Source organism: Cnephaeus nilssonii (assembly GCF_951640355.1).
Source record: "Cnephaeus nilssonii genome assembly, contig: SUPER_18_unloc_1, whole genome shotgun sequence".
Taxonomy (NCBI): Eukaryota; Metazoa; Chordata; class Mammalia; order Chiroptera; family Vespertilionidae; genus Cnephaeus; species Cnephaeus nilssonii.
In genome coordinates this window covers 124346-150680 of record NW_027645572.1, presented here as the reverse complement: position 1 = coordinate 150680, position 26335 = coordinate 124346, and the positions used below count along the sequence as shown (strand labels likewise).

The window sequence follows — 26335 nt, the reverse complement described above, 5'->3', positions numbered from 1 at the left end:
TGGTACTGGCCGCTTTCGTTAGCGGCGGCTTCCCCCGTGCGGAACACTTCAATAATGGCGGCTTCCGTGTTACGGCATGCCCCCAAAATGGCGGCCTCTCGCGAGGACGCTGAGTCTCGCGACACTCCCAGCACCTCGCTGTACGGACTGGCTGCCTCAATAATGGCGGCCTCCGAGGTACTGACGGCAGACTCTAGGTTACGGACTGACATCGCGAACGCAGCTTCCTGATGTCAGTGCAGCAGCCAAGGCTCCCTTTGTAGGGCTGGGGCGGGAAGGGGTGCACAATCCAGACCCGTGGCTTCAGTCCAATCATAAATAAATAAAAATGATTGCCGCCCTGGACAGCCTCGATGATTTTGTGGGTGGTTTTTTTTTTTTTCCTTTCCCACCCCGCCCCTTCCCCCCTCCCCCCCGGTAGAATTTTTCGTCGTGTTCACAGGTCAATAGCTGGGGTTTCAGCACCACGGACAGAAGCACAAGGTGTCATTCCTTGAATGGCCGCAAGAGGGTAGCAGAGGACCGTGTTTGCAAAGGAATTGGCTGAGGTTTGTGTAGTAAGTACAGGGCACATCCCCGGTGGGAGGTGTGCAGGAGGCAGCCGATGGATGTTTCTCTCTCATTGATGTTTCTAACTCTATCCCTCTCCCTTTTTCTCTGTAAAAAATCAATAAAATATATTTTAAAAAATTTTATCTTTGGATTTGTGTCTCTTATTACACCTTCTATTCTGTTCCATTAATTTTTCTATTGGGCCCTGCCAGTGTGGCTCAGTGGTTGAGCATCAACCTATAACCAGGAGGTTCAATTAGCATCTTAGAGCACTTGTGTTTTCCCTAAGTGATTACTACCTTTGGTTTGGTTTCTAACACTGCTAAAACGCAGGAATCTGAGTTAGGTCATGATCACAGTCATTTTTTCATGAGATTCTAGCCTTTCACTATGCGCTGAGGACAGATACTGCCTCCATCAGAATGCGGGTCGGTCCCAAGGTTAGCAGTTCACATCGAGAAAACACTTCCATGTCGAGCGGCACAGGGAACATCTCACCTTGCATTTCCAGTAGCACGTGCCTTGTTCCTGGAGTCGGTGCTGTGTTCACAGACACAGATAACTTGCTCCTTCTCCCAGGCCATGGTGGCCGAGACTCAGACTCCAAGGGCCCAGGTAAGCAGACAAAGTGGCTTGTCCAAGCCCACACACACAGGTGGTCACAGCACATGAAGGAAAGCAAGGAGATTCCATTCCTTTCATTTCTACATCCTTTAAATCAGGGGTCCTCAAACTTTTTAAACAGGGGGTCAGTTCACTGTCCTTCAGACCGTTGGAGGGCCGGACTATAGTTAAAAAACAAAACAAAACTATGAACAAATTCCTATGCACACTGCACATATCTTATTTTGAAGTAAAAAAACAAAACGGCAAAAATACCCGCATGTGGCCTGCGGGCCGTAGTTTGAGGACGTCTGCTTTAAATCATCCCTCGCAAATTAGACGTTGTTACCAGTGGATTTAGTAGAAACAAGGAGTCAGGTTCACTATTTTCTTAAAGAATTGACACAAATAGAGAAGGAAAGAATGACTTTAATTCATAAAAGACCATTAGCAAAAGGCCTAACAAAAGCTAAAGAATCATTAACTTCCATTCTAATTGGTAACGACTTTTATTACAATTAGCTATCCACGTTCCCTTGCTGAAGTTCATGAATCTTTCCCTGAACGTCTCTGACCCCTTGCCGAGGAATACGGGGATGACCCCGGCGGCACTTGGACATTACACAGGAAAACAGAAAATAAATGTAAGAATGGGAAGGCAGCAATCGGCAGCCGACAGTCTCAGACTTCCTAATTACCAAAAGCATAGACAATTTTAGGCTAGAAAAATAAGTCGATTTTATAAATTTAGGTTTTCTGATCGAAAAGTGCCCTTACACAGGTACAAGGACACCGGCAAATAGTCCCTACAAATCTCACTGGCTTGTGACAAGAAAAACATGCCCTGCAGTTACAAACGCAGCCGGGCCCGGGACTCCCAACGCAGGCCACAGGCGCGTCCTCAGCTGCTGGCCAGCGACTGGTGGATCGGGGGCCGGAAGCAGCGCACGTGCTCCACGGGCGTGCTCTCCCCATCGCTCGACTTCAGGTACTTGTCCAAGACGGTGATGATCTCGTCGTTCAGGATCTGGAACTTGCGAATTCTCTCCACCATCTTCTTCAAAGGCTGCAACAGGGAAATGAGATAGATACTTAGATAAATAGATAATGTCTGAGTGTTTTCGAGAATTTAATGACAAACATTTCAGAAAATGAAAAAGACAAAAAGATCTAAAGAGCAGCCAAAAAGCACACGCCGACGACCACAAAGCAAGCCAGGAGACCCGGCGGGAGGCCAAGGGCATGAGCGCAGGTCCCAGGAGGCTCCACATTGAGACACAGACCCAAGAACCCCGAAGAGGATAAAAATGGGCGACTTGGCATTTTCACGGTCAGACTGCTCGACTCTACAATTTCATGACGATGCATTTTTAAAAAAAATATACATTTTATTGATTTTTTACAGAGAGGAAGGGAGAGAGACAGTTAGAAACATCGATGAGAGAGAAACATCGACCAGCTGCCTCCTGCACACCCCCCACTGGGGACGTGCCCGCAACCAAGGTACATGCCCTTGACCGGAATCGGACCTGGGACCCTTCAGTCCGCAGGCCAACGCTCTATCCACTGAGCCAAACTGGTTTCGGCATGACGATGCATTTTGAGAATGAAAGGGAAGCTTCACTCGGCGGCACCTTATGTGCTGGGATGGAAAACATCGCCCGAGGAAGAAGCTGTCATAGACAGAAAGCATTTTACCGTGAAACTTCACCGCAGGACACAGGGCTTTCGTCCACGTACCACGTTTTTGATAATCTCGTCTTTGCCATCGTGTTTCTGGACTTTAAGCAGATGGTAGCAGAAATCCAGGACAGCAAAGCGCCGCTGCTGCCCGAGGAGAACGATGATCATGCAGCCGGCCCAGTGCAGTCCATCGCCAAAGCACTGCCTGCAAACAAGAAGCCGTAAGCACCCGGCCGGTGTGGCTCGGTGGTTGAGGACCGATCTGTGAACCAGGAGGTCAGGGTTCGATTCCCGCCAGGTCACATGCCAGGGTTGCAGGCTCGATCCCCACTGAGGGGTTCGCAGGAGGCAGCCGATCAACGATTCTCTCCTTGTTGATGTTTCTCTCTCTCTCTCAATTTCCCTTCCACTCTCTCTAAAATGAATGGAAAAATATCAAGTGAGGACTAAAAAACAAGAAGCCCTGAGCAGAATGGGCGACCAATGAAAGTCTTTCCTGCATCTGACTGTCTCCAGACGTCCACGATCCAGCCACCTGCTGGGGAAACTGGGCAGGCGGCGGCGTGTCCATTTCTGGTGAAGACCCCTCCGGGTTCCTCTGGCACCCCATTTCCTAACCCATTTTTAGATCGCAGACCCTCCTGGAAGGACTTCATGAGGCTGGGGCCCTGGCTGGAGGAATGCACACCCACGTGCCAAAGTTTCCAGGGTCGACCCCCAGAGGCCGAGCCCCGAGCCACGCGAGAACCTGCACCGAAGTAGCTTTAAAGCAGCTCAGCACCCACCTCCCCGTGCCCAGAGCGCACACTTACTCGACCGTGAACTCGTGCGTGCCCACGGGGATGCAGTACACAAACTGCATGGCGCTCCACAGCCTGTGGAACTCGACACACTCGTCCACGTGCATGACCCCGTTGCTGGGCAGAGGCCCGCGCCAGATGGGGTCGTCCAGGAAGGTCCGGATCCGCGTCAGGATGACCTCGAACATGGACAGGCCGCAGCACAGACGCTCCTTGGTCAGCAGGTCCCCCTCTTTCGCTATGGCGATTTGCTGCGGGAAGGACAGCACGCCATGGGGCCCCACGGGAGGTCGTGGGCTGAACCCACGAGCCCCGTTTTCCTTCTGACTTCGTGGAAAACGATCTTCACTCGCAGAAGCATCAGACAAGAGAAAGGTCAGGATTCCCCGTCTTACAAGATTCAGTGGGGTGCCCGGTGGAGGACAGAACGATGGCGCCTGCAGAGCACCGTGGCCACGTGTGCAGACACGTTCCTCGCCACCACACGGGGCGAGTCTAGGGGCGGCTTGCGGGCAGAGGCCAGGGACACGGCGTCACAGCCGACAAGTCACGGGAAAGCCCCACAACAAAGCACCGTCTGGTCCGAAAGGGTGACGTGCTGAGACCAAGGACCGTGGACCAGCGGAGAATGCCCCCCCCCCCCCCGCCTGTTCTTAAACGCCCGGGACCAAGCCTTCGTCACGAGAGATGGACCCCGGAGCGGGCGACCCCTCTGCAGGCGTCTCACCTGCCGGGAGGGGTTCTACACCCATTCCAGACGCAGCGATTCGAAATGCCCCGGGGCCAGGTCCTGTGACGGACCCGCTGGAGACCCTGGGCCGAGTGGAGCCATCCAGCCGCCTGCAGATGCCTCCTGGTCCAGGCCCCCGGAGCCTGCCCACCCACCTCACCCAGGCCCGGCGTGGACGCCCCATGAACAACAGCGGCTGCCGACCCAGATTACCTGGGGGGTCCCCAGCCTCTCAATCAGAGGGACGAGGTGCAGGGGCGCGTACTTGGCTTCCAGCCGCTTCATCTTGGCATCGAGTCGCTCGCCCTCTGCAGCGGGAAAAGCGGCGGACACTCTGTCCGTGTGTGAAAAGCGGTCACGGCGGTCACAGTTTACACACACAGACCCGGGAAGGTTGTGAAAGGGACACGGCACATGCAGGTTATCGCTGGAAATGCACGCACAGAACCGACCCCTTCGCTGTTTTAATTCACAGCGGCAGGAATGAGTTTCTGTGCAACCTTCACTTTTGGAAATTTACTGAAAAATACAAATGTAAGAAACAGCAAAGCCCAGGAGAGGGACCTTCTGCATCTCCAACTCCAGTCACGCTGGGCTCACACCCCGCACCCAGCCCGTCTGCTCTGAAGCCCGCGGAAGAGATCACATCACAGAGAGCCTGGCACGCTTCCGTGTTCCACACTCACGTCACTGCGCGGTGTCCCAGCTCACCTTTCACGTGGACCCGCGGCAGGATGTTCTGGAAGGGGGCTGCGTGCAGCAGGTCACACACTTCTTCTAGAGACTGGGACGGAGGAGAAGGTGGCGTGAGGGGGTCAGTTCGCAGGAGACGGGCAGAGCCGTCGGGGGCTGGTGGCGGGGGGGGGGGGGGTGGTGGGCGCTGATCGGGTGTGAGCGACGCGGTCTGCTGACACGCAGACTTCTCCGCGGAGACGCCCAGTTCACACCCATGTTGAGGGTCAGCTCCATATATGGGGGCCCTGTGTTGCTGTTCACCATGCTCACGCACTAAAACGTTCTCACGCGCACTACACGGCACTTTGGGGTTTCCAGGGCAGGAACGTAATTAAAATGAGAGTCTAAAGCAGGGGTCCTCCAACTTTTTAAACAGGGGCCAGCTCACTGTCCCTCAGACCGTTGGAGGGCCGGACTATAGTTTAAAAAAAACTAAGAACAAATCCCTATGCACGCTGCACATATCTTATTTTGAAGTAAAAAAACAAAACGGCAAAAACACCCGCATGTGGCCTGCGGGCCGTAGTTTGAGGACGCCTGGTCTAAAGCGTTGTGAATAAGAGGGTGCTGTCCTGCCTTCCCCCCGAATGACCCCATAGACGAAGCCTCTCCCAACGCCCTCTGTCCCCCTGGGGGTGACGGCCGTGCTGGGGGGGGGGTGACGGCCGTGCTGGGGGGGGGGGGGGCGCGTTCGCTCACCAGGCTCTGCTCGATGAGCAGGCAGAAGAGGACGGCGTTGCCCACCTCCCGCAGGTTCTGGAAGCACACGGTCTTCAGCTCCGCGTACTCCACGATGTCCTTCAGCTGGTGGTGGAAGAACTCCAGGATGCCTGGGGGCGAGGGGGGCAGGTTAGGGGGTGTTGGAGGGGCCGAACCCCCCACGGCACAGCTGGGCCCACAGAGCGCCCTCTGGCACCGCCCCCAGGCCCGGGAAGGAGACGCCGCTGCCCCGACACCAACCTCTCCCGCAGGGGGGGTCCGTGTAGGCCGGGCACCGCCCCTGGGCTCCACAGCCTCTCTCCCCATCCACCCCACGCCTTCCAGGGAGACGCCCGCACTCACCCGGGGAGCCGTACTCGTGCTGGGGCAGGCGGCAGATCTTGGGCATCACCTCCATCAGCGTCTTCACGTACTGCAGGATGGTGCCCTGCAGCTGCGGAGACAGGGGCTGTGTCCGCCACGGGCTGGGCCTGTCCCCAAGGGGGGACAGCCCACGGGACCCGTGACACGGGGTCTAAGACGCAGGGCGATGCGAAGGACTGACAGCCCTCCGCGCTGTGAAACTGGGGAGGGCAGGGCGCGAGGAAGCGGCACCCACCAGGCCCGTGTCTGGATTCCTCAGCTAAGACCAGAGACCGGGTCACCTTGGGCCCCAACCACCTGCCAAGGGACACAGCTTTGAGAGAGGCCACACGGGAGTCCTGGTGGGGGTCTGTCATGGGTCACGGCTGAGGCCAGCGACCCCGCTCATCTGTATTCTAACTGCTTCTGGGTCCTGACCCACATAGCTTAGATTCTGTCATCTTAGAATTCCATCTGCTTCTGCGTTAACAACTGTAATTACATGGTCAGAAACAGAGCATCAAGCTTCCTCTTGGTTAGTTTATAACACATGCATGTCTAGTTGTTAGTATGTGCTTGGTGCAGTTGTTGTGCTAATATAGGTAGGGTGTGCCAGTGCCTCCTATCTCACTGTCCTGCCACCTATCCTGAACTCCCTACATTTTCTAGGTGTTGCTTCCTGCTGTGCAACTGTGTGGAAAGCTTGTCGTATCATGTGGGCTTTGTCCTCTTTATAGCTGTATCAACTTGAATGATCCCCTCCCCATACTATTTTCCCGTTGGCGAGCTGTCAGTGCTGCCCCTGTGTTGTTACTGCCGCAAGCCTGACATGTGTGCTGATTTTCAGACCTTAGGTATCCTGCCATGGAGTGCCCTGTCTCATGGGGAGCTTTTCCTGGACTATGGACTCTAGCAGGCTAGAATCTGGAGTTAAAAGTGCTGCGTTAGAAAGTAGCAGTATCCATAATGGCAGCAGCCTTTTCCTCCCCTCCCTGAAGAGTATCATCCCAGCTGCATGTTTGGTGTCGTCATGCTCACCTGCGGCATCATGGGCTCCCCTCCCCACCAAACAAACCCTTTTGTGTGCCATCTGATTTCTGTGGCTTAGTTTAAACAACCTTGCAGTCCCTCCAGGTTCCCACTATCCTTTATTCCAGGGGAGAATGACTCACCTCTGATTGTTTTCCTGCATGTCCATTACCAGCGGGTACAGCGTTCTCCACTCACTATGATCCTGCCAAAAGGATTGGACCATTCTCAAAGCACTGATAGTTCCGCTTGCACGATGCAGGAAGTTCCCACCATGATTCTACACCCATTGTGTGATCCTTAGTCTGGTAGAGAAGGCCCCCCTCTCAGTCTTTTCGGCATGCATGTTTCATTCTCCTTTCTCTTACAGAGGTCCCACCCGAGTCCTCACTTTTTTCCTTCAATACTCTTAGTGGTGGTCTGTTCCTGCTTTCACATTATGCTTTTTTTTTTAATATATTTTATTGATTTTTACAGAGATGAAGGGAGAGGGATAGAGAGTTAGAAACATCAATCAGCTGCCTCCTGCACACCCCTTACTGGGGATGTGTCCACAACCAAGGTACATGCCCTTGACCGGAATCGAACCTGGAACCCTTTAGTCCACAGGCCGACTCTCTATCCACTGAGCCAAACCGGTTAGGGCCCTTTCTTTCTCTTTAAAATATATTTTTATTGATTTCAGAGAGGAAGGAATAGGGAGAGACAGATAAAAACATCAACGATGAGAGAGAATCATGGATCAGCTGCCTCCTGCACATCCTCCACTGGGGATGGAGCCCGCAACCTGGGCATGTGCCCTGACCATGAATCAAACCGGGACCTCCTGGTTCACCGGTCGACGCTCCACCACTGAGCTGTGCCAGCTGGGCTCTCTCTCTCTCTCTCTTTCTGAGCCCGCCCACCATGCTGTGAGGAAGCCCAGCACACATGGCCGAGCCCCATGGAGCATTCCAGCCGATGCCCAGCTGCTGCTGAATCATCCCCTGCGAGTAAAGGCACCTTCAGGATTGCAGCCCCCGGCTTTCAAGGCTTCCAGCTGAGGCCCCAGATGTCGCGGAGCCAACACAAGCTGTTCGTTCTGGGCCCTGTCCCGATGCTTGGCCCACAGAGCCTGTGAGCCGAGTAACAGTTGTTTCGCTCCCCGGAAAAGGAGAACACGACGAGTTTGGACTTAGCGTCGGGAGCGCTGAGAGCTGCTGGGCGCTTCTGGGTAGGGAGCGGTGTGACCACGGCGCTGGGCTAAGAAAGCCTCTCTGCTCATGTGCAGAGTAGAGAAGAAGCGGGGTGGTCAAAGGAGGCTGCTGCACCAGTCCAGGCCTTTGGGAGGAGGGGCCACAGCACCAGGAGGAGGGGGGAAAGGGAGTAATAGAAAGGAAACAGAGTCAGCCCGGCCGGCGTGGCTCAGTGGTTGAGCGTCGACCTAAGAACCAGGAGGTCACGGTTCCATTCCCAGCGGAGGTACGTGCCGGAGTTGCGGGCTCGATCCCCAGCGTGGGGCGTGCAGGAGGCAGCTGATCCATTCGCTCTCATCATGGATGTTTCTAGCTCCCTCTCCCTCTCTGAAATCAATAAAAATATTTTTTTAAAAAGTAAGAAAGGAGATAGAATCGCTTCTCAGCTTGAGCACCAGTACGGCAAGTCATTCTCCTTCTTGGAGCTTACCTTTGCCACCTGGGAAATGAGTGAGGCAAAAATAAATAAATGGTGGTGTTTCTTTGAGCAAAAATTCTCCCCCAGTGGTAAGCCCTTTCAGGCGTGGGGCGGCGGGGTGCGGGGAGGGCAGGGGGCAGGGGGCGGGATGGTTGTCTCCTCTCTCTTCCCAAAGGCTCTCTGGTCTTGCCACCTTTGCACACATGTCCTAGTTGAACTTGACTACTCACCTTTTTTTTTTAAAAATTGATTTTTTACAGAGAGGAGGAGAGAGGGAGAGAGAGTCAGAAACATCGATGAGAGAGAAACATTGATCAGTTGCCTCCTGCACACTCCCCACTGGGGATGTGCCTGCAACCAAGGTACATGCCCTTGACCGGAATCGAACCTGGGACCCTTGAGTCCGCAGGCTGACGCTCTATCCACTGAGCCAAACCAGTTAGGGCTTGAGTACTCACTTTTATTGTGTTTAACCGCCAGGCCATCTCCATTGCATGACTGTGACCGAATCAGAATTCAGCGATGTGTCCAGTTTCCCTCCAGCTGCACTCATGCGAGAGTCGGTACCTGGAGAAAGAAGACCTGAGTCACAGATACGCTCACTTCCAATCTGGCAAGATGCCACCTTGTACCACTCCCAAGTGGCTTTACCAATCCACTCCACCCACCGTGTTTAAGGCTGGAGTCCACATGTGGTGGCATCAACTTTTTTTTTTTTTTGGTCAATCTGGTGAATAAGACATAATCTCTCGTTGTTCTTTTAATTTACATTTCTCTGATACCTCTTCTTACATGATTACTAGAGGCCCAGTGCACGAATTCGTGCACCAGTGGGGTCCCTCGGCCTGGCCTGTGGGATCGGGCCGAAACCAGCTCTCCGACATCCCCCAAGGGGTCCCAGGTTGCGAGAGATCACAAGCCAATCTAAGGGACCCCACCGGTGCACGATCGGGGCCAGGGAGGGATGCGGGAGGTTGGTCAGCTGGGGAGGGGTTGCGGGAGGGCTCCAGGGCAAGTCTGGCCCGTCTTGCTCAGTCCCGATCGGCCAGACCCCAGCAGCAAGCTAACCTACCAGTCAGAGCGTCTGCGCCCTGGTGGTCAGTGCATGTCATAGCGAGCAGTTGAGCGGCCTTAGCATATCATTAGCATATTATGCTTTGATTGGTTGAACGGACAACCAGACGACTGGACACTTAGCATATTAGGCTTTTATTATATAGGATTGGCCATCTGGGTTTCTTTTTTTAAAATTTATTTTTATTGATTTCAGAAAGGAAGGGAGAGGGAGAGATAGAAACATCAATGATGAGAGAGAATCACGGATCAGCTGCCTCCTGCATGCCCTCCACTGGAGATGGAGCCGCAACTTGGGCATATGCCCTTGACTGGAATCGAACCCGGGACCCTTCAGTTTGCAGGCTGATTCTCAATCCACTGAGCCAAACTGGCTAGGGCCCTCCGGGTTTCTTTTTCTATGAGGTGCTTGTTCACAACTTACGCTGAATTGGCTTTTGGGTCCTTTGTCTTTCTTCTTGATTTGCAGAAGTTCTTTACATATTCTGGAAACTAAACTCCTGCTGGTGGTATGTCTTGCATTTGGATTCTCTTTCCAGATTGTGAAATTTTACTGAGCTGCACACTTATGACATGCATTTTTGTTGTGCCTATTGTAACTAACAAGAAATTTATTTAAAAATCATTCCTTATCCCGAGGCCACAAAGATATTCTCCTGGATTTTCTTCTCAATGTGTTAAATTTTGTTATTCACATGTAAGCCTGGAGTGCACCTGGAGATGTGTGTGGGCGTAGTTGGGATCTAATTTTACTTTCTCCATATGGATCGCCGCTTGTTTTCATACCGTTTATACGAGTCGGTCTTTTCCTCACTGGTTGGTGATGACTGTCATGTAGCAAGTTCTCATCTGTGCACAGTTCTGCCTCTGGGCCATTCCTCTGTCCATCTCATCTCTTTATCGCCGGATGCCAAAGTGGGTCTGCTTGATTTCTTTAAAAAGTTTCATTCTTTGGGCCCGGCTGGCATGGCTCAGTGGTTAAGCACTAATCTATGAACCAGGAGGTCACGGTTCGATTCCCGGTCAGGGCACATGCCCGGGTTGTGGGCTCAATCTCTGCAGGAGGCAGCCAATCGATGATTCTCTCTCATCATTGATGTTTCTCTCTCTCTCTCCCTCTCCCTTCCTCTCTCAAATCAATATAGAAGGTAAACAAATCCAAGCGGCAGCCACGGATCCAGCAGGAGGCTTGGCTCCGCTCCAGGCTACAAAGTTTCAATTGTAGAAGGTAAATAAATTCCAGATACCAGGGCCTCTGCTTGGGTCACCAGCAGCTTGGCTGGCCTGCAAACCACCACAGGCCCCTTGCTCAGGCCTCTCCACGCCCCAAGGGAACCCCCACCCTGATCTAGGACACCCTTCAGGGCAAACCAGCTGGCCCCCACCCGTGCACCAGGCCTCTGTCCTCCTATCTAATAAAAGAGTAATATGCAGATTGACCATCAACCCAACACACAATATGGCTGCCCCCATGTGGTCAAAGATCCTGTCCCTATGTGGACACAAGATGGCCAGCAGGGGAGGGCAGTTGGGAGGCACCAGGCCTGCAAGGGAGGGCAGTTGGAGGCAATCAACCCTGCAGGGGAGGGCAGTTAGGGGTGACCAGGCCGGCAGAGGAGGGAAGTTGGGGGCAAACAGGCTGGCAGGGGAGCAGTTAGACATCAATCAGGCTGGCATGGGAGTGGTTAGGGGGTGATCAGGCTGGCAGGCAGAAGTGATTTAGGGGCAATCAGGAAGGCAGGCAGGCGAGCAGTTGGGAGCCAGCAGTCCTGGATTGTGAGAGGGATGTCCGACTGCCTGTTTAGGCCCGATCCCCAGTGGGAATCGGGCCTAAACGGGCGGTTGAACATCTCTCTAGGGGTCCCAGATTGGAGAGGATGTAGGCTGGGCTGAGGGACACCCCCCTTCCGTGCACGAATTTCGTGCACTGGGCCTCTAGTATATATATATGTATATATGTGTATATATATATATATTTTTTTTTTTAAAAATATATTTTATTGATTTTTTACAGAGAGGAAGAGAGAGGGATAAAGAGTTAGAAACCTCGATGAGGAAGAAACATCGATCAGCTGCCTTCTGCACACCCCCTACTGGGGATGTGCCCTCAACCAAGGTACATGCCCTTGACCGGAATCAAACTTGGGACCTTTCAGTCCGAAGGCCGACGCTCTATCCACTGAGCCAAACCGGTTTCGGCAATAAAAATATATTTTTAAAAAGTTTCATTATTTGGTAAGATTCAATGGAGGACTCGAAGACAGGAAATAGAGTTAGAATGATGACAAGGCAACTCTGATGACTTGGAGATGGGTTTCAGAGGCCAAGGCCAAAGGTCAAGAGTCCAGTTGGTGGCTGCTGCAGTGTCCAAGCGAGAGGTGAGAGCCGGCCGCGGTGGAGGCTGAGAAGTGGGCTGATGTTGGGTGTGTGGTGGAGGCAAAGCAGACTGGATTTGCTGATGGGGTCAGGAAAAATGGCGATCAAAGATGACTCCTTGGGTTTTTGCTCAAACTAGCTGGGAGGATGGTGATGCCATTTGCTGAGATGAGAAAGCCTGGGGTGAAGCGGGCAGGTCGGCCCCTAGAAAATGCCCAATAAAGGACTGAAAGGGTGAATGAGGAGTGGGGGGCGGGTGGTGGTGAGTGAGGGCGCTGCCGCCCACTCCCCGCAGCCCTGACTTCTGAGTCTTCAGGTAGGATAAAGCACCACCCTTCTTGTTTCACAACATTAGCTCTTTCGGCGCATCTGTGTCATGGTCCCCAAGGATGACTGTCATTGATGTGGGGGGGGGGGGGCATCTTCCCTGCCTGGGTGGGGCGCTGGGTGAGCCTGTGTTTATCCTGCGGACAGCCTCAGGTGGCCTGGCAGGCCCACTCAAGGCCCAGAACACTGGCTTCCTTCCTTCATGCGTGGGATCAATCCTGACTTTAAGCCCCTTTTCGGTGTTTTGAGAGTGGAGCCCTGTCATGGCTGAAGAGGAGGGACCCCTGGGTTCTCACATCCCCAGATACCTGAGGGAGTACACAGAGGGTGAGGCATGAGGAAGAGGAGGCAGAGGAGGGAAGGGTGGACCTCAGCTGGGATGGAAGTCAGGTTTAGCCTACGTCTTGCCCTGCCCAACCACCTGGGAGCCTTGGCCTCAAGCACTGTCCATCCACCTTAGCCCTGGCCAGAGGTGACCCTCAGATGGGGGCCCGCATGACTGTTGGCTGGAAGGGAAGGAGGGAGAAGGGCAGGATGGAAAAAATACAGTCTTTATTCAGCTACCTCCTTCATGCCAAGCCCTCAGCTAGCTTGTTCTCAGGGCCTTGAGTCTGGTCCAAGAACTTGGGCCATTTGCCGGCTCTAAGGCCTCGGGCCAGGGACTTCGCCTCCAAAGGTTCCTATCCTCCTCTGCCTCATCTTCCTCCCCCGGCCTCAGGGTTGTGGCGAGGGTCAAGCAAGAGGAGGCAGTCAATAAATGGTACCTTGTGCTCTCATGAATAGCGACAGCATGGCTGACATTTATTGAATACACACTGTACCGGGCTCTGTGCTGAGCGTTCCCCTCACAGCAACTCACTGAACCCTCCCAGCAGCATGGAGGCCAGTTCTCTCTCCGGCTCCACGTTGTAGACCCGTGGTCGGCAAACTGCGGCTCGCGAGCCACATGCGGCTCTTTGGCCCCTTGAGTGTGGCTCTTCCACAAAATACCACGGCCTGGGCGAGTCTATGTTGAAGGAGTGGCGTTAGAAGAAGTTTACGTTTAAAAAATGTGGCTCTCCAAAGAAATTTCAATCGTTGTCCTGTTGATATTTGGCTCTGCGGACGAATGAGTTTGCCGACCACTGTTACAGACGAAGACAGTGGGTGGTGGAGACACTAGGGAACTGATCCGAGGCCTCAGGAGTGCTGATGAGGCACACAGCGTCCTGACCTAGGCACTCACAGTGTACGTATTAAGTCAATCAGGCAGGTTGGATGGAATTGGTGTTTCTCAATGTAAATTCTCCAGAACATTCATCTTTGCTCCAATTAAAAAAAAAGCCTGACCACCAGATAAGCTTGGAAAACGCTGGAACGTTGCATTTTCCTTCTGAGAGGTTCACAGGTCACTTTGATACACTGAAGGCTCCCAGGAGTGCTGTAGCTCAAAGGAAAAACAGCAAACAACATGGGTGGGTTCGACCCAGCATGTCCAAGCTCCCTGGCTCTTGGGACCCTCTTTCTGAGGAGCCCTTATTAGGTTCAAGCCTGAAACCTCCACACATGCATGAGGCCCTACTGACCTTCACTGCTGCCTCCCAGTTTCACTGCCTTTGGGGGCACACCATGGACCATCCTAGTTTTAGGAATCCATATTGTTCCTTTGTTCTCTAATTCAGTCAACAAATGTCTTTGAGCCCTGGCCCGGTAGAGCGTTGTCCCAATACAACAAGGTTGTGGGTTCTATCCCTGGTCAGGGCACATTTAAGAATCAACCAGCCCTGACTGGTTTGGCTCAAGTGGATGGAGCATTGGGCTGCGGACGGAAGGGTCCCGGGTTCGATTCCGGTCAAGGGCATGTACCTTGGTTGCGGGCACATCCCCAGTAGGGGGTGTGCAGGAGGCAGCTGATCGATGTTGCTGTCTCATCGATGTTTTTAACTCTCTGTCCCTCTCCCTTCCTCTCTGTAAAAATTAATAAAACGTATTTTTTTAAAAAAAGAATCAACCAATGAACCCTTGCCGGTTTGGCTCAGTGGATAGAGCGTCGGCCTGCGGACGGAAGGGTCCCAGGTTTGATTCTGGTCAAGGGCACATGCCTGGGTTGCGGGCTTGGTCCAATGTGCAGGAGGCAGCCCATCAATGATTCCCTCTCATCATTGATGTTTCTACCTCTCTCTTCCTCTCCCTTCCTCTCTGAAATCAATAAAAATATATTTAACAAACAAAAAAAGAATCAACCAATGAATGCATCAATAAGTGGAACAACAAATCAATGTTTTTCACACTCTCACTCTCTCTTTCAAATCAATACATTTTAAAAAAATATATATATTTTATTGATTTTTTACAGAGAGGAAAGGAGAGGGATAGAGAGCCAGAAACATTGATGAGAGAGAAACATCGATTCAGCTGCCTCTTGCACACTCCCTACTGGGGATGTGCCCGCAACCAAGGTACATGCCCTTGACTGGAATCGAACCTGGGACCCTTCAGTCCGCAGGCCGACGCTCTATCCACTGAGCCAAACCGGCTAGGGCTCAAATCAATACATTTTTTTAAAAAATGTCTTCTCGAGTTTTCACAGGCACAATGAAAGATGGAGAAGACACAGCTGATTTTAAGAATCTCCTAAGTCTGATGGGGAAGACAGAACAGTGATCAGAAGTTCAAGGACTGGGGGAGACCAGTGGGTGTCACCTACCCCAGTCTGGAGCCAGGGAGGATTCCTGGATGAGATGTGGGCTGATGTGGCCAGGCGAAGGACTTCAGTGGTTAGGGTTGTAAGAAAATATTCATATATCTGTGCAAAAGCTATGTGTTATTTCAACTCTGTGGGGCACTCCTGGGATTACCTGATTCTAATCTATGAACTCTGAAGATTGTAGGAATTGCTAGTCATGCCAAACCATTCTTGTCTATAGACTGCAGATTCTGAGCTGTCCTATGGAACACCAACTGACTCTCCCTCCCCAGTTTTGCCTCCATTTGCACATTCATTTCAATATTCCTGATCAAGCCCTGACCGGTTTGGCTCAGTGGATAGAGCGTCGGCCTGCAGACTGAAGGGTCCCAGGTTCGATTCCGGTCAAGGGCATGTGCCTTGGTTGCTGGCACATCCCCATCAGGAGGTGTGCAGGAGGCAACTGATCGATGTTTCTAACTCTCTATTCCTCTCCCTTCCTCTCTGTAAAAAAATCAATAAAATATATTTTAAAAAATATTCCTGATCAATAAATGTGTCTGTTCTTCACATTCGATAATATCTGCTTGATTCTCTCACCAATTTAGGACTATAATAAACTCTTTAACACGTGTTCACTTTATGTATGACAGTCACGATTTTACCCCTCTTTTTAATATATATATTTTTTTATTTCAGAGAGGAAGGGAGATGGAGAGAGAGAAACATCAAAGATGAGAGCGAATCATTGATTGGCTGCCTCCTGCACACCCCACACTGGGGATCGAGCCCGTAACCCGGGCCATGTGCCCTGACTGGAATTGAACCCGGGACCCTTCAGTCCACAGGCCAGCGCTCTGTCCTCTGAGACAAACCAGCTCGGGTGATTTTATCTACTTTTAAAGGATGACAGTGAGAGGCTCCTTGGGCAGAGAAACCACTGTCTTCCTGAAAATGCACTTACACTGAGGTATCAGTGAGATATACAGCTTAAAATGTAGTGGTTCTCAACTCTGGCTGTTTGGAACAATCATCTGAGGAGTGTGTGTGTGTGTGTGTGTGTGTGTGTGTGTGTGTGTGTATGAAAGCAGTGAACATTGTTTTTATAAAAATGATACATGCTCAATTCTCAAAAAAAAAACAAGCAATATAGGAAAGTACAAAGAAGGAAGCAACATATACCTCCCTCTTTAGAAAGCCGCTTCCTGAGGTAGGATTTTTATCTGTTCTGTTCTCTGCCGTCTTCCCAGCACCTCGGCCTCCTTGGCACAGAGTAGATGCTTCATACGGCCTATCACGCAGACTGTCATTTACACAGAGCACTTTGGAGAGGAAAAGAGGTATAGGTAGAGAGAAAGGTAAGTAGGTCCAAATATTATTAAAAGATGGGATTGTTGCCAAAACCGGTGTTGCTCAGTGGATAGAGCATCGGCCTGCAGACTGAAAGGTCCCGGGTTCGATTCCGGTCAAGGGCATGTACCTTGGTTGCGGGCACATCCCCAGTGGGGGATGTGTAGGAGGCGGCTGATCGATGTTTCTCTCTCATCGATGTTTCTAACTCTCTGTCCCTCTCTCTTCCTCTCTGTAAAAAAAAATCAAAATATGTTAAAAAAAAAAAAAAGATGGGATTGTACCACATCTACGATATTTTAAGCTAAAAGTATTTAATTTTTCTTGAGTTTAACAGGGAAGAAAATCTTGAAAAATTGCTGAATTTTAGATAAATTTTTACTTTCTACAAAAGAGATTAGTTCATAATGAATTTCTCTGATGTTAAGAAAAAATGATTATGAAAATCATTACGAGAATGGAGTCTTAGGGAAGACGAAGAATTGCTTCACTTGGGGCAGGCTCAATCATTTCTTGAGGTGAAAAGGTCAAACTCCTGATTTTGATTCTAATATGTTCACTTGGTCAAGGCTTATAACACTTCTACTCTGTTCTGCAACCATAATTCTCCTAGCATTTCATCTTAGTCCTGTATTTAAGCAGATTCCATTGCATTTTTAATTTTATTTTTTGTTGTTAATCCTCACCTGAGGATATTTTTTCTGTTGATTTTTAGGGAGTACAAGGGAGAGAGACAGAGGAAGAGAAACACCGATGTAAGAGAGACACATCGATTTTTTGCCTCCCACACGCCCCCCAACCAGGGCTGGGGATCCAGCCTGCAACTGGGTCCATGTCCCTGACCGGAATCGAAGCCAGGACCCTTCCTTGGGCCGATGCTCATCCACTGAGCCAAACCAGCTCGGGTGATTCCATTGCATTTTTAAAGCACGTTTTGTCCCTGAGTTTTGCATTTGGAGTCATCTCTTTTTTTTTTTTTAATATATATTTTATTGATTTTTCAGAGAGGAAAGGAGAGGGAGAGAGAGTTAGAAACATCGATGAGAGAGAAACGTCGATCAGCTGCCTCCTGCACAGCTCCTACTGGGGATGTGCCCGCAACCAAGGTACATACCCTTGACCGGAATCGAACCTGGGACCTTTCAGTTAGGGCTGGAGTTATCTCCTGTGCAACAGGAAAAACTGGACTGACTTTGAAATGGACCAAAAAAGACTCCTGGGTGTGCTCTTTATTTAGGGCCCCATGCCTTTAATGATTGTTTTTGGTCTTTGAGCAAATCTAAGTTGTAAAAAACTTATTGCAATGCAAATTATTCCTGTCCATAGAAACGCCAATGACTTTTGTCCAGTGGAATGCAACTGATGGTTGCCCTGTGATTACTGATCCGTGTTGACATTCCTTATCCACCTGTGTATGTGTGTTGTTCCAATTTCCTTTGAACCACTTGGAACATACTACTTGTTCCCTAATTATTTGACTAGTTAAATAAAAATTTTGATATGTATTAATTTCATACTGTATGAGAGTCATGATTTTGCCTTTTAAAAAACTGACCCTTGCCCTAGTCCAGTGGTCGGCAAACCGCGGCTCGCGAGCCACATGCGGCTCTTTGGCCCCTTGAGTGTGGCTCGGCGTTAGAACCACTTCTTCAAAACAGACTCGCCCAGGCTGAAAACCGACTTCTGCGCATGGGCCACGAAGTTTCAATCGCACTGTACGTGCGCGCCCGCGCGTGGTATTTTGTGGAAGAGCCACACTCAAGGGGCCAAAGAGCCGCATGTGGCTCGCGAGCCGCGGTTTGCCGACCACTGCCCTAGCCAGTTTTGCTCAGTATATACAGCATCGGCCTGAGGACTGAAGGGTCCCAGGTTTGATTCCCATCAAGGGCACATGCTCACCCACTGAGCCAAACCAGCTGGCTTGATCCCCAGTAGGGGCCGTGCAGGAGGCAGCCAATCAATGATTCTCTCTCATCATTGATGTTTCTCTCTCTCTCTCTCTCCCCCTCTTCCTTCCGCTCTGAAATAAATAAAAATATATTAAAAAATAAAAAACTGGCCGAAACCGGTTTGGCTCAGTGGATAGAGCGTTGGTCTGTGGACTGACAGGTCCCAGGTTTGATTCCGGTCAAGGGCATGTACATTGGTTGCGGGCACATTCCCGGTGTGGGGTGTGCAGGAGGCAGCTGATCGATGTATCTCTCTCATCGATGTTTCTAGCTCTCTATCCTTCTCCCTTTCTCTCTGTGAAAAATCAATAAAATATATTTAAAAAAAAAAACTGACCCTTTTCCTCACCTGGGGCACCATGCCAAGAATCAAACAGTGGTGCCCTACCTGGTTTGGTTCAGTGGATAAAGCGTTGGCCTGTGGACTGAAAGGTCCCGGGTTCGATTCCGGTCAAGGGCACATGCCCAGGTTGTGGGCTCGATCCTCAGTCGGGGGCATGCAGGAGGCAGCCGATCCATGATTCTCTCTCATCATTGATATTTCTATCTCTCTCTCCCTCTCTCTTCCGCTCTGAAATCAATTAAAAATATATGCATATTAAAAAAAAAAAAAAAAAAGAACCACACAGTGGGAAGACCTGAAATCCGTGCTTCCCAGGGACTTCCTGTAGAAACAAACAAACAGGAAAAGACTAAGACAACTCTGGGAGCACAGACCTACATGTGACTTCCAGGAAGGAGAAGGGTGAGTGCTGGCGGGGAAATGGCGCCATCGGCTCCAGCAGCGGAGGACAGTTCAAGGCCTGCCGTACGGAAAAGACTCTGCTTCCCCCTCTCTTTCTGGGGACTCACATCTCAACACCGCGGCTATCCAGGGTGTCCCAAAAGTCAACACACTTAAACCGCTGATAGTTCAATTGTGAAAATGAAATGTATTTTAATAAACACCGCCTTTATAATTTAATATATTTTATTGATTTTTTACAGAGAGGAAGGGAGAGGAGGGATAGAGAGCTAGAAACACCGATGAGAGAGAAACATCGATCAGCTGCCTCCTGCACACCCCCCACTGGGGATGTGCCCGCAACCAAGGTACATGCCCTTGACCGGAATCGAACCCGGGACCCTTGAGTCTGCAGGCCGACGCTCTATCCACTGAGCCAAACCAGCCAGGGCTGCCTTTATAATTAAAAAACAAAACAAAACAAAAAACACAACAAAACACCACAAAACACCTGACCCTGGTAATGGTCAGATAGATTTCACTGGTCGGTAATTTCATTTTGGAAAAGGCTCCTCGGTGCTATTTTCCCTGACCTTTTCCACATTGTCTATAGATTGGAACCTCTCTGGGTGTAATAGTCTTGGTTTCCCCTTTTCCACACAACTCTGAAGACTCAGCTCCCTTGTCTTCCGGTATTGACTGTTGCTGTGGGAAAACCTGACGCCAGATTGATTTTTCTTCCCTTGCTGGTGACTTGGTGTTTCCTTCTGGTGCCTGAAGAGGTGTTTTCTTTTCTTTTCTTTTTTTAATATAACTTTTTATTGATTTCAGAGAGGAAGGGAGGGAGAGAGAGAGAAACATCAATGATGAGAGAGAATCATTGATTGGCTGCCTCCTGCATGCCCCACGCTGGGGATCAAGCCCGCAACCTGAGCATGTGCCCTTGACCGGAATCGAACCTGGGACCCTCCAGTCCGCAGGCCGATGCTCTCTCCACTGAGTCAAATCAGCTAGGGCGAGGTGTTTTCTTTATCTTCACATTTAGTAACTCAGCCGGATTCAGTCTGTTCCTGATGTTGATCACTCTTCTGTACCTCTCAGTCCATACACTGGGTCCTTCCTTTGTTTCAGGGAGAGGCTCTCCAACTATTCTTCTGCTTTAGCTGCTGGTCAAGCTACTTCAGGGACTCCAACCCCTTGCATGCTGGAAGGTCTGGGTCCCACGGTCATCTTCTCTCACACTGTTTGATTGTATTTGTCCCTTTTCTCTGAATTCATTGTGATCATTTCTAGTTTCTCTCCATGTCATTAATTTGCTTTTCAGACGTGTGCACCACGTTGTAACTCAGTTTTTATTTTTATTTATTTTATTTATTTTTTAAAAAATATATTTTATTGATTCTTTACAGAGAGGAAGAGAGAGGGATAGAGAGTTAGAAACATCCATCAGCTGCCTCTTGCACACCCCCTACTGGGGATGTGCCCGCAACCAAGGTACATGCCCTTGACCGGAATCGAACCTGGGACCTTTCAGTCCGCAGGCCGACGCTCTATCCACTGAGCCAAACTGGTTTCGGCGTAACTCAGTTTTTAGATGTGCAATGGTCCTGTTTTGGTCCTCAATGTGTGTCCTTCCTCTGCAAGTTCTCTTTGCATCTCCTGATGTTATTATTATTTTTAAAAAATTTTGTTGTTGTTGTTTATTCTTATCAGAAGATATTTTTCCATTGATTTTTAGGGAGAGTGGAAGAGAGAGGGCAAGACAGAGAGAAACATCGACGTGAGAGAAAGACATCGATTGGCTGCCTCCTGCACGAGCCCCAACCAGGGCCCGGGCCGGGGAGGAGCCTGCAATCAAGGTCCATGCCCTTGACTGGAATCGAACCCGGGACCCTTTGGTCTGCAGGCCGACGCTCTATCCACTAAGCCAAACCGGCCAGGGCCTGATGTTATTTTTCAAACTGTCTCTTCCTAGGTCTAAGTCATACTCGTGTTAACTTGTCTCTACCCTGAAGCCATTAGTTTCGAGGAAGCTGCTTTTGATCCCTTTCAACTCATGCCCTCATGTGATTTCCTTTCCTTTCCTGGCAGTTGGCGGGGTGGCCTTGCACGTCCTTTCCATCTTGCTCAGTTAATTTAGCAACTCCTGCAGGCACTCTACTCATTCTAATACAGGAACCAGACTTCATTCCCCTCGAATGTACCGGAGGAGGGGAGAGGAGAGCCACCCACGGAGGCCACCCTTGTGTGGTCTACGTGTCTTCTCTTTCCTGCCATCCCCGACACGCTCCGCACCCCAGGCCCCCTGTCCAGCGGGCGGCGTGTCCTGCTCGCGCACAGTGCGGCCAGGACCGGGCGGATGGAGGGCCCCGGAGGCCACTGCTGTGGAAATGGTCTCTTGGTTCATTAGCACATTCTTTTCATAAACAATTTATCATTGTGACTCGCTGTGGCAGGTACTGAGATAGGGAGAGCATGTTCTCCCCTCACTCTGCCTTCTCAAGTCTGTACCCCTCTGCTAGGCGGCCTCTTACAAATGCACATCCCGCCCGAGCTGGTTTGGCTCAGTAGACAGAGCACCGGCCTGCGGGCTGAAGGGTCCCGGGTTTGATTCTGGTCAAGGGCATGTGCCCAGGGTTGTGGGCTCGATCCCCAGTAGGGGGCGTGCAGGAGGCAGCCGATGAATGATTCTCTGTCATCACTGATGTTTCTGTATCTCTCCCCCTCTCCCTTCCTCTCTGAAGTCAATAAAAATATATTTAAAAACAAAACAAACAAAAAACCAAATGCACATCTTCAGGTGCTGCTCACCCAGAGGCCCAGAGAGATTCTGATCTTGTGGTTCTGGGTGGGGCCTGTCCCTCCACACCCAGAGCAATGTGGGTGTGCAGGCTTGGGGCTGGGGACTGCTGAGTCATCTACCAGAGCCATTTGCATTTTTGTCCAATTAAAGGAATGCGGCTCTGATTACGTAAAAGGACATGACTCTGAACATCTCACAGTTCTGGAATGTCCCGGTGGGTGGGCAAATGGGACCATTCATCCTACTGGTGAGGCACAGAGAGGGGAAGTGACTTGCCCAAGATCACACAGCGAATTAGCGACAGACAGGCTTGAAAAGTTGGAAATGCCAACCCCAGAGCTAGAGACTGGGGATCAGCGTACCCTAAGCCCGAGGGCAGGAAGAGCTCTGTCCATGGCATGAAGACCTCTCATCTCTGGGTCTCCAAGAGAGGAAACAGTTGTAGCCCTGCCCCTAGGGAATTCTGAGCCCCACTGGGGTGTGGCCAGACAGGAGGCAACCACTAAGCTCAACCCTCCCCGGAAGAATGACCCCCTTCCCCTCATGCCTGCCTCACCCCATTCACCCACTGCCTGGCAGCCCTGCTCTGAGCACGAGGAGGGCCTGGCGATGACCTCGGGCCAGGTGGCAATGGAGCCATCCTGTTGAGAAAGCAGCATCAGAAAAGTGGGGGAGGGAGCCCGGTCAGCGTGGCTCAGAGGTTGAGCGTCAACCTATGAACCAGGAGGTCACGGTTCGATTACCGGTCAAGGGCACATGCCCTGGTTACAGGCTCGATCCCCAGTGTGGGGCATGCAGGAGGCAGCCAATCAATGATTCTCTCTCATCACTGATGTTTCTCTCTCTCTCTCTCCCTCTCCTTTCCTCTATGAAATCAATAGAAATATATTAAAAAAAGAAAAAGAAAAGTGGGGGATGTGGGGTTAGCACTGGAGAGGGGTTGGGTCAGGGAGGGCCCCCATCTCCCCAGGGAAGGGGCTGCAGAGCAGTTGGGGCCGTGACTGGGCAGTGAAGATTGATCCTCTGATGAGAGGACTGGGCTGGGGCCCTCACGCCATTGGGCCAGGCTGCTGGGGGTGTCCTGGGTATTGTCAGCCCCTGGCTGTGTCCTCATTCTGCCCCATTAGCCTGGTGACAGATACCAGGAAGCCCAGAACAACCCCTTAATGGGTCCATCTCTCACTCATTTCAGGGCCCTCCACGCCCCAGCTACCTCAAGAAAAATAAAGGGCTCTCTCCACAGGTTGCGGTGAGGACTATTTCCTGGAAAGGCATGCAAGCAGCACCAGCGCTCAGTAACGGAGGCACTGGGATCAGAACAGATCCATTCCGCTAGGTACGGGGAAAGAGTTCATTGGAGATTTTTGTGAGGGGTTGAGAAGAGGAACCTCACCATTGCCACAAAGCTGCGATTTCATTTCTCTCTGGGACATCTCTTTCCCCGCTAACTTTCCCCTCTTCAGCCTCTCCCGCCCCACCTGTCCCCAGAGGCACTTCTATTGGCCAATCCCAGCCCTCCGTTTGTACAGCATCTGCCAAAAGAGGGCAGACAGAGCCCCCCAAAGTGTGTCCTGGGAGTGAGTAAATCCTGACGATGGCTACGGCTTGTGTGGTGCACCGGGAAGTGCTCGAAGCCACCTTGAGGCAGGGACTCACCTGACCCGTCAGAGACGGTGCAGCCAGGGAGGAAGTACGAACTCTGGACTTTCCTCAGGCCACTTCTGCAGCAGACACTGAACACATCGCCCAGGTTCACGGGCTTCCTGGCTCTTCACAGCATCCTGGGGAGGGAGACAGGCCACATGGCCACCAATGTCCCAGGATCCCTAATGGGTCCACTTCTTGATATGATCCTTTGAGGACTCCTAGACACAGGGGCAAGGCTGCCTGGCCAGTGTGGCTCAGAGGTTGAGCATTGACCTATGAACCAGGAGGTCGAGGTTCGATTCCTGGTCAGGGCACATGCCCAGATTGTAAGCTTGATCCCTAGTGTGGGGTGTGCAGGAGGCAGCCAATCTGTGATTCTCTCTCATCATTAATGTTTCAATTTCTCTCCCTTTTCTTTCTTCACTGAAATCAATAAAATATATATCTACACTAATAAAAGAAAAAGATGCAAATTGACCATACCTTCATGACACCCACCAGCCAATCAGGAGTGAGTATGCAAATTAACCCAACAAACATTGGCCATGGCGACGACGCAGGCGTTCCGCACCACCCCAGCCACTCCGGGCCTCTGGGCAGAGTGGGAAAGCAGAAAGGTGGTTCCGGCCAGAGCGAAGGTGGTGTGGGCAGCCAGGGGAAGGAAGGCCCATTCATGTATCGGGCCTCTAGTACATATATATATATATATATATATATATATATATATATATATATATATTTAAATATATTTTATTGATTTTTTACAGAGAGGAAGAGAGAGGGACAGAGAGTCAGAAACATCGATGAGAGAGAAGAGAAACATCGATCAGCTGCCTCCTGCACACCCCCCACTGGGGATGTGCCTGCAACCAAGGTACATGCCCTTGACCGGAATCGAACCTGGGACCCCTGAGTCCGCAGGCCGACGCTCTATCCACTGAGCCAAACTGGTTTCGGCAGTACATATATATTAAAAAGAAAGAAAGGCTAAGAGAAGCTAAGGGCTCATGTGCCTGAGGAGCGACAGAGCCGGGACTCACCCATTCTGCCAGTCCTTTGGCCATTTTTGCAGAAGCTGCACCATGGACTCCACACGCCCTTCCAGGTCCGATTCTTGGCCTCTGTGGCCACCCCGCCCTGCACTCCCTTCGCTGGGTCTGCGTTGGGGCAGGTCTGCTCACTGATCCACGAGTCTTATCTCCCTGACAACATTGCAGACGGTTTGTTATTATGGCTAATTGTCATCACATTTTTGCCAGAGGCTTTACACTTCCTAATTTGCTCTCACTGTTTTCTTGTGTTAAGTTCTCTCCTCACTTTGGAGAAAGCCTTGCCCCCTCATGGGAGGAGATGCAGATCTGAGCTGCTCCCGGCTTTGGCTCAGTGTCTTGGTTTTGGAAAGGCCCTGGTATTTGTGGGCGTGGCTGCACTGTCCAGGGAACCTGATGGGGCCAGTTTAATGAAAGCCGTGGCCCCTCTTCCAGAAACCTGCATAGACACACAAAACCAGTGCATACAATTTAAGGGTTTAGACACCCTCTCATGCCTATCTTTTGATCACCCAGGGGTCTGGATCAAGACCTCCTAGGTTATGGGGTATCATTTGCCAATCTCTGGAATCCAGATGCTTATGATGGTTTGATAGCTGGATGTGACCATGCCTGAAGGAGGCTTCTTTTTCTAAGAGAGATCTTATAAAAGGATGAATTCGAGAATGGTGAACCCACTAAGTGAAAACTATGTCCAGTTCACTCACCAGTCAACTTCTGCACAAATACGTGCAACCAACAACTAATATGTAGAGTGGGTCTACGCCAGTGGTCAGCAAACTCATTAGTCAACAGAGCCAAATACCAACAGGACAACGATTGAAATTTCTTTTGAGAGCCACATTTTTTAAACTTAAACTTCTTCTAACACCACTTCTTCAAAATAGACTCGCCCAGGCCGTGGTATTTTGTGGAAGAGCCACACTCAAGGGACCAAAGAGCCGCATGTGGCTCGCGAGCCGCAGTTTGCTGACCACGGATCTACGCTATAACAACAGCTCATGCTCAGAGAGTGGCAGGCACTGTGCTACATGCTGACCACTCAGTGTCTTGCTTAAAACCAATGCCATAGGGTTATGCTATTATGATCTCTGAGGAACAGAGAAGTTAAGTAACTTACTCAAGGTCACACAGTAAGTCGACTCCCCTGGCCTTTACCCTCAAGCACTCTGACTGCAGAGCCATAGTCCTTCTGCCTATGAACTGGGGGCACTCACAGCTCGGGGAGGCTGGCCCCATGCTGTTCTGAGACTTTGTTCCCAGTTGGGCAGCTGGGTCCTATTGGATCTAGGTAAAGGGCAGGCTTTAAGTAAACACAAAAAAGATGTTTTTCCAGCCTTAGATGGTATGGCTCAGTGGAGAGTGTAGGCCTGCAGACCAAAGGGTCCTGGGTTCGATTCCAGTCAAGGGTACATACCTCGGTTTCAGGGTCCTCCCAGGCCTGGGTCCTAGTTAGGGCGTGTGCAGGAGACAACCAATTGATGTGTTTCTCTCAAATGGATGTTTCTCTCTGTCTTTCCCTCT

The 26335-nt window shown here is 50.9% G+C and overlaps 1 protein-coding gene across 1 annotated transcript; it reads right to left on the bottom strand.

Moving 5' to 3' along the window:
* Nucleotides 1–1569: 1569 nt before the first annotated feature.
* On the bottom strand, nt 1570–24826 carry LOC307114379 (cytoplasmic FMR1-interacting protein 1-like; the record flags this gene model as incomplete). Its single annotated transcript, XM_079800972.1, has 10 exons — nt 1570–2221; nt 2896–3043; nt 3651–3889; nt 4582–4676; nt 5080–5152; nt 5803–5933; nt 6166–6256; nt 7338–7387; nt 22672–22756; nt 24803–24826. 10 exons carry the CDS (start codon nt 24824–24826, stop codon nt 2057–2059), a joined length of 1101 nt encoding a protein of 366 aa, XP_079657098.1. The 3' UTR covers nt 1570–2056.
* Nucleotides 24827–26335: the final 1509 nt, after the last annotated feature.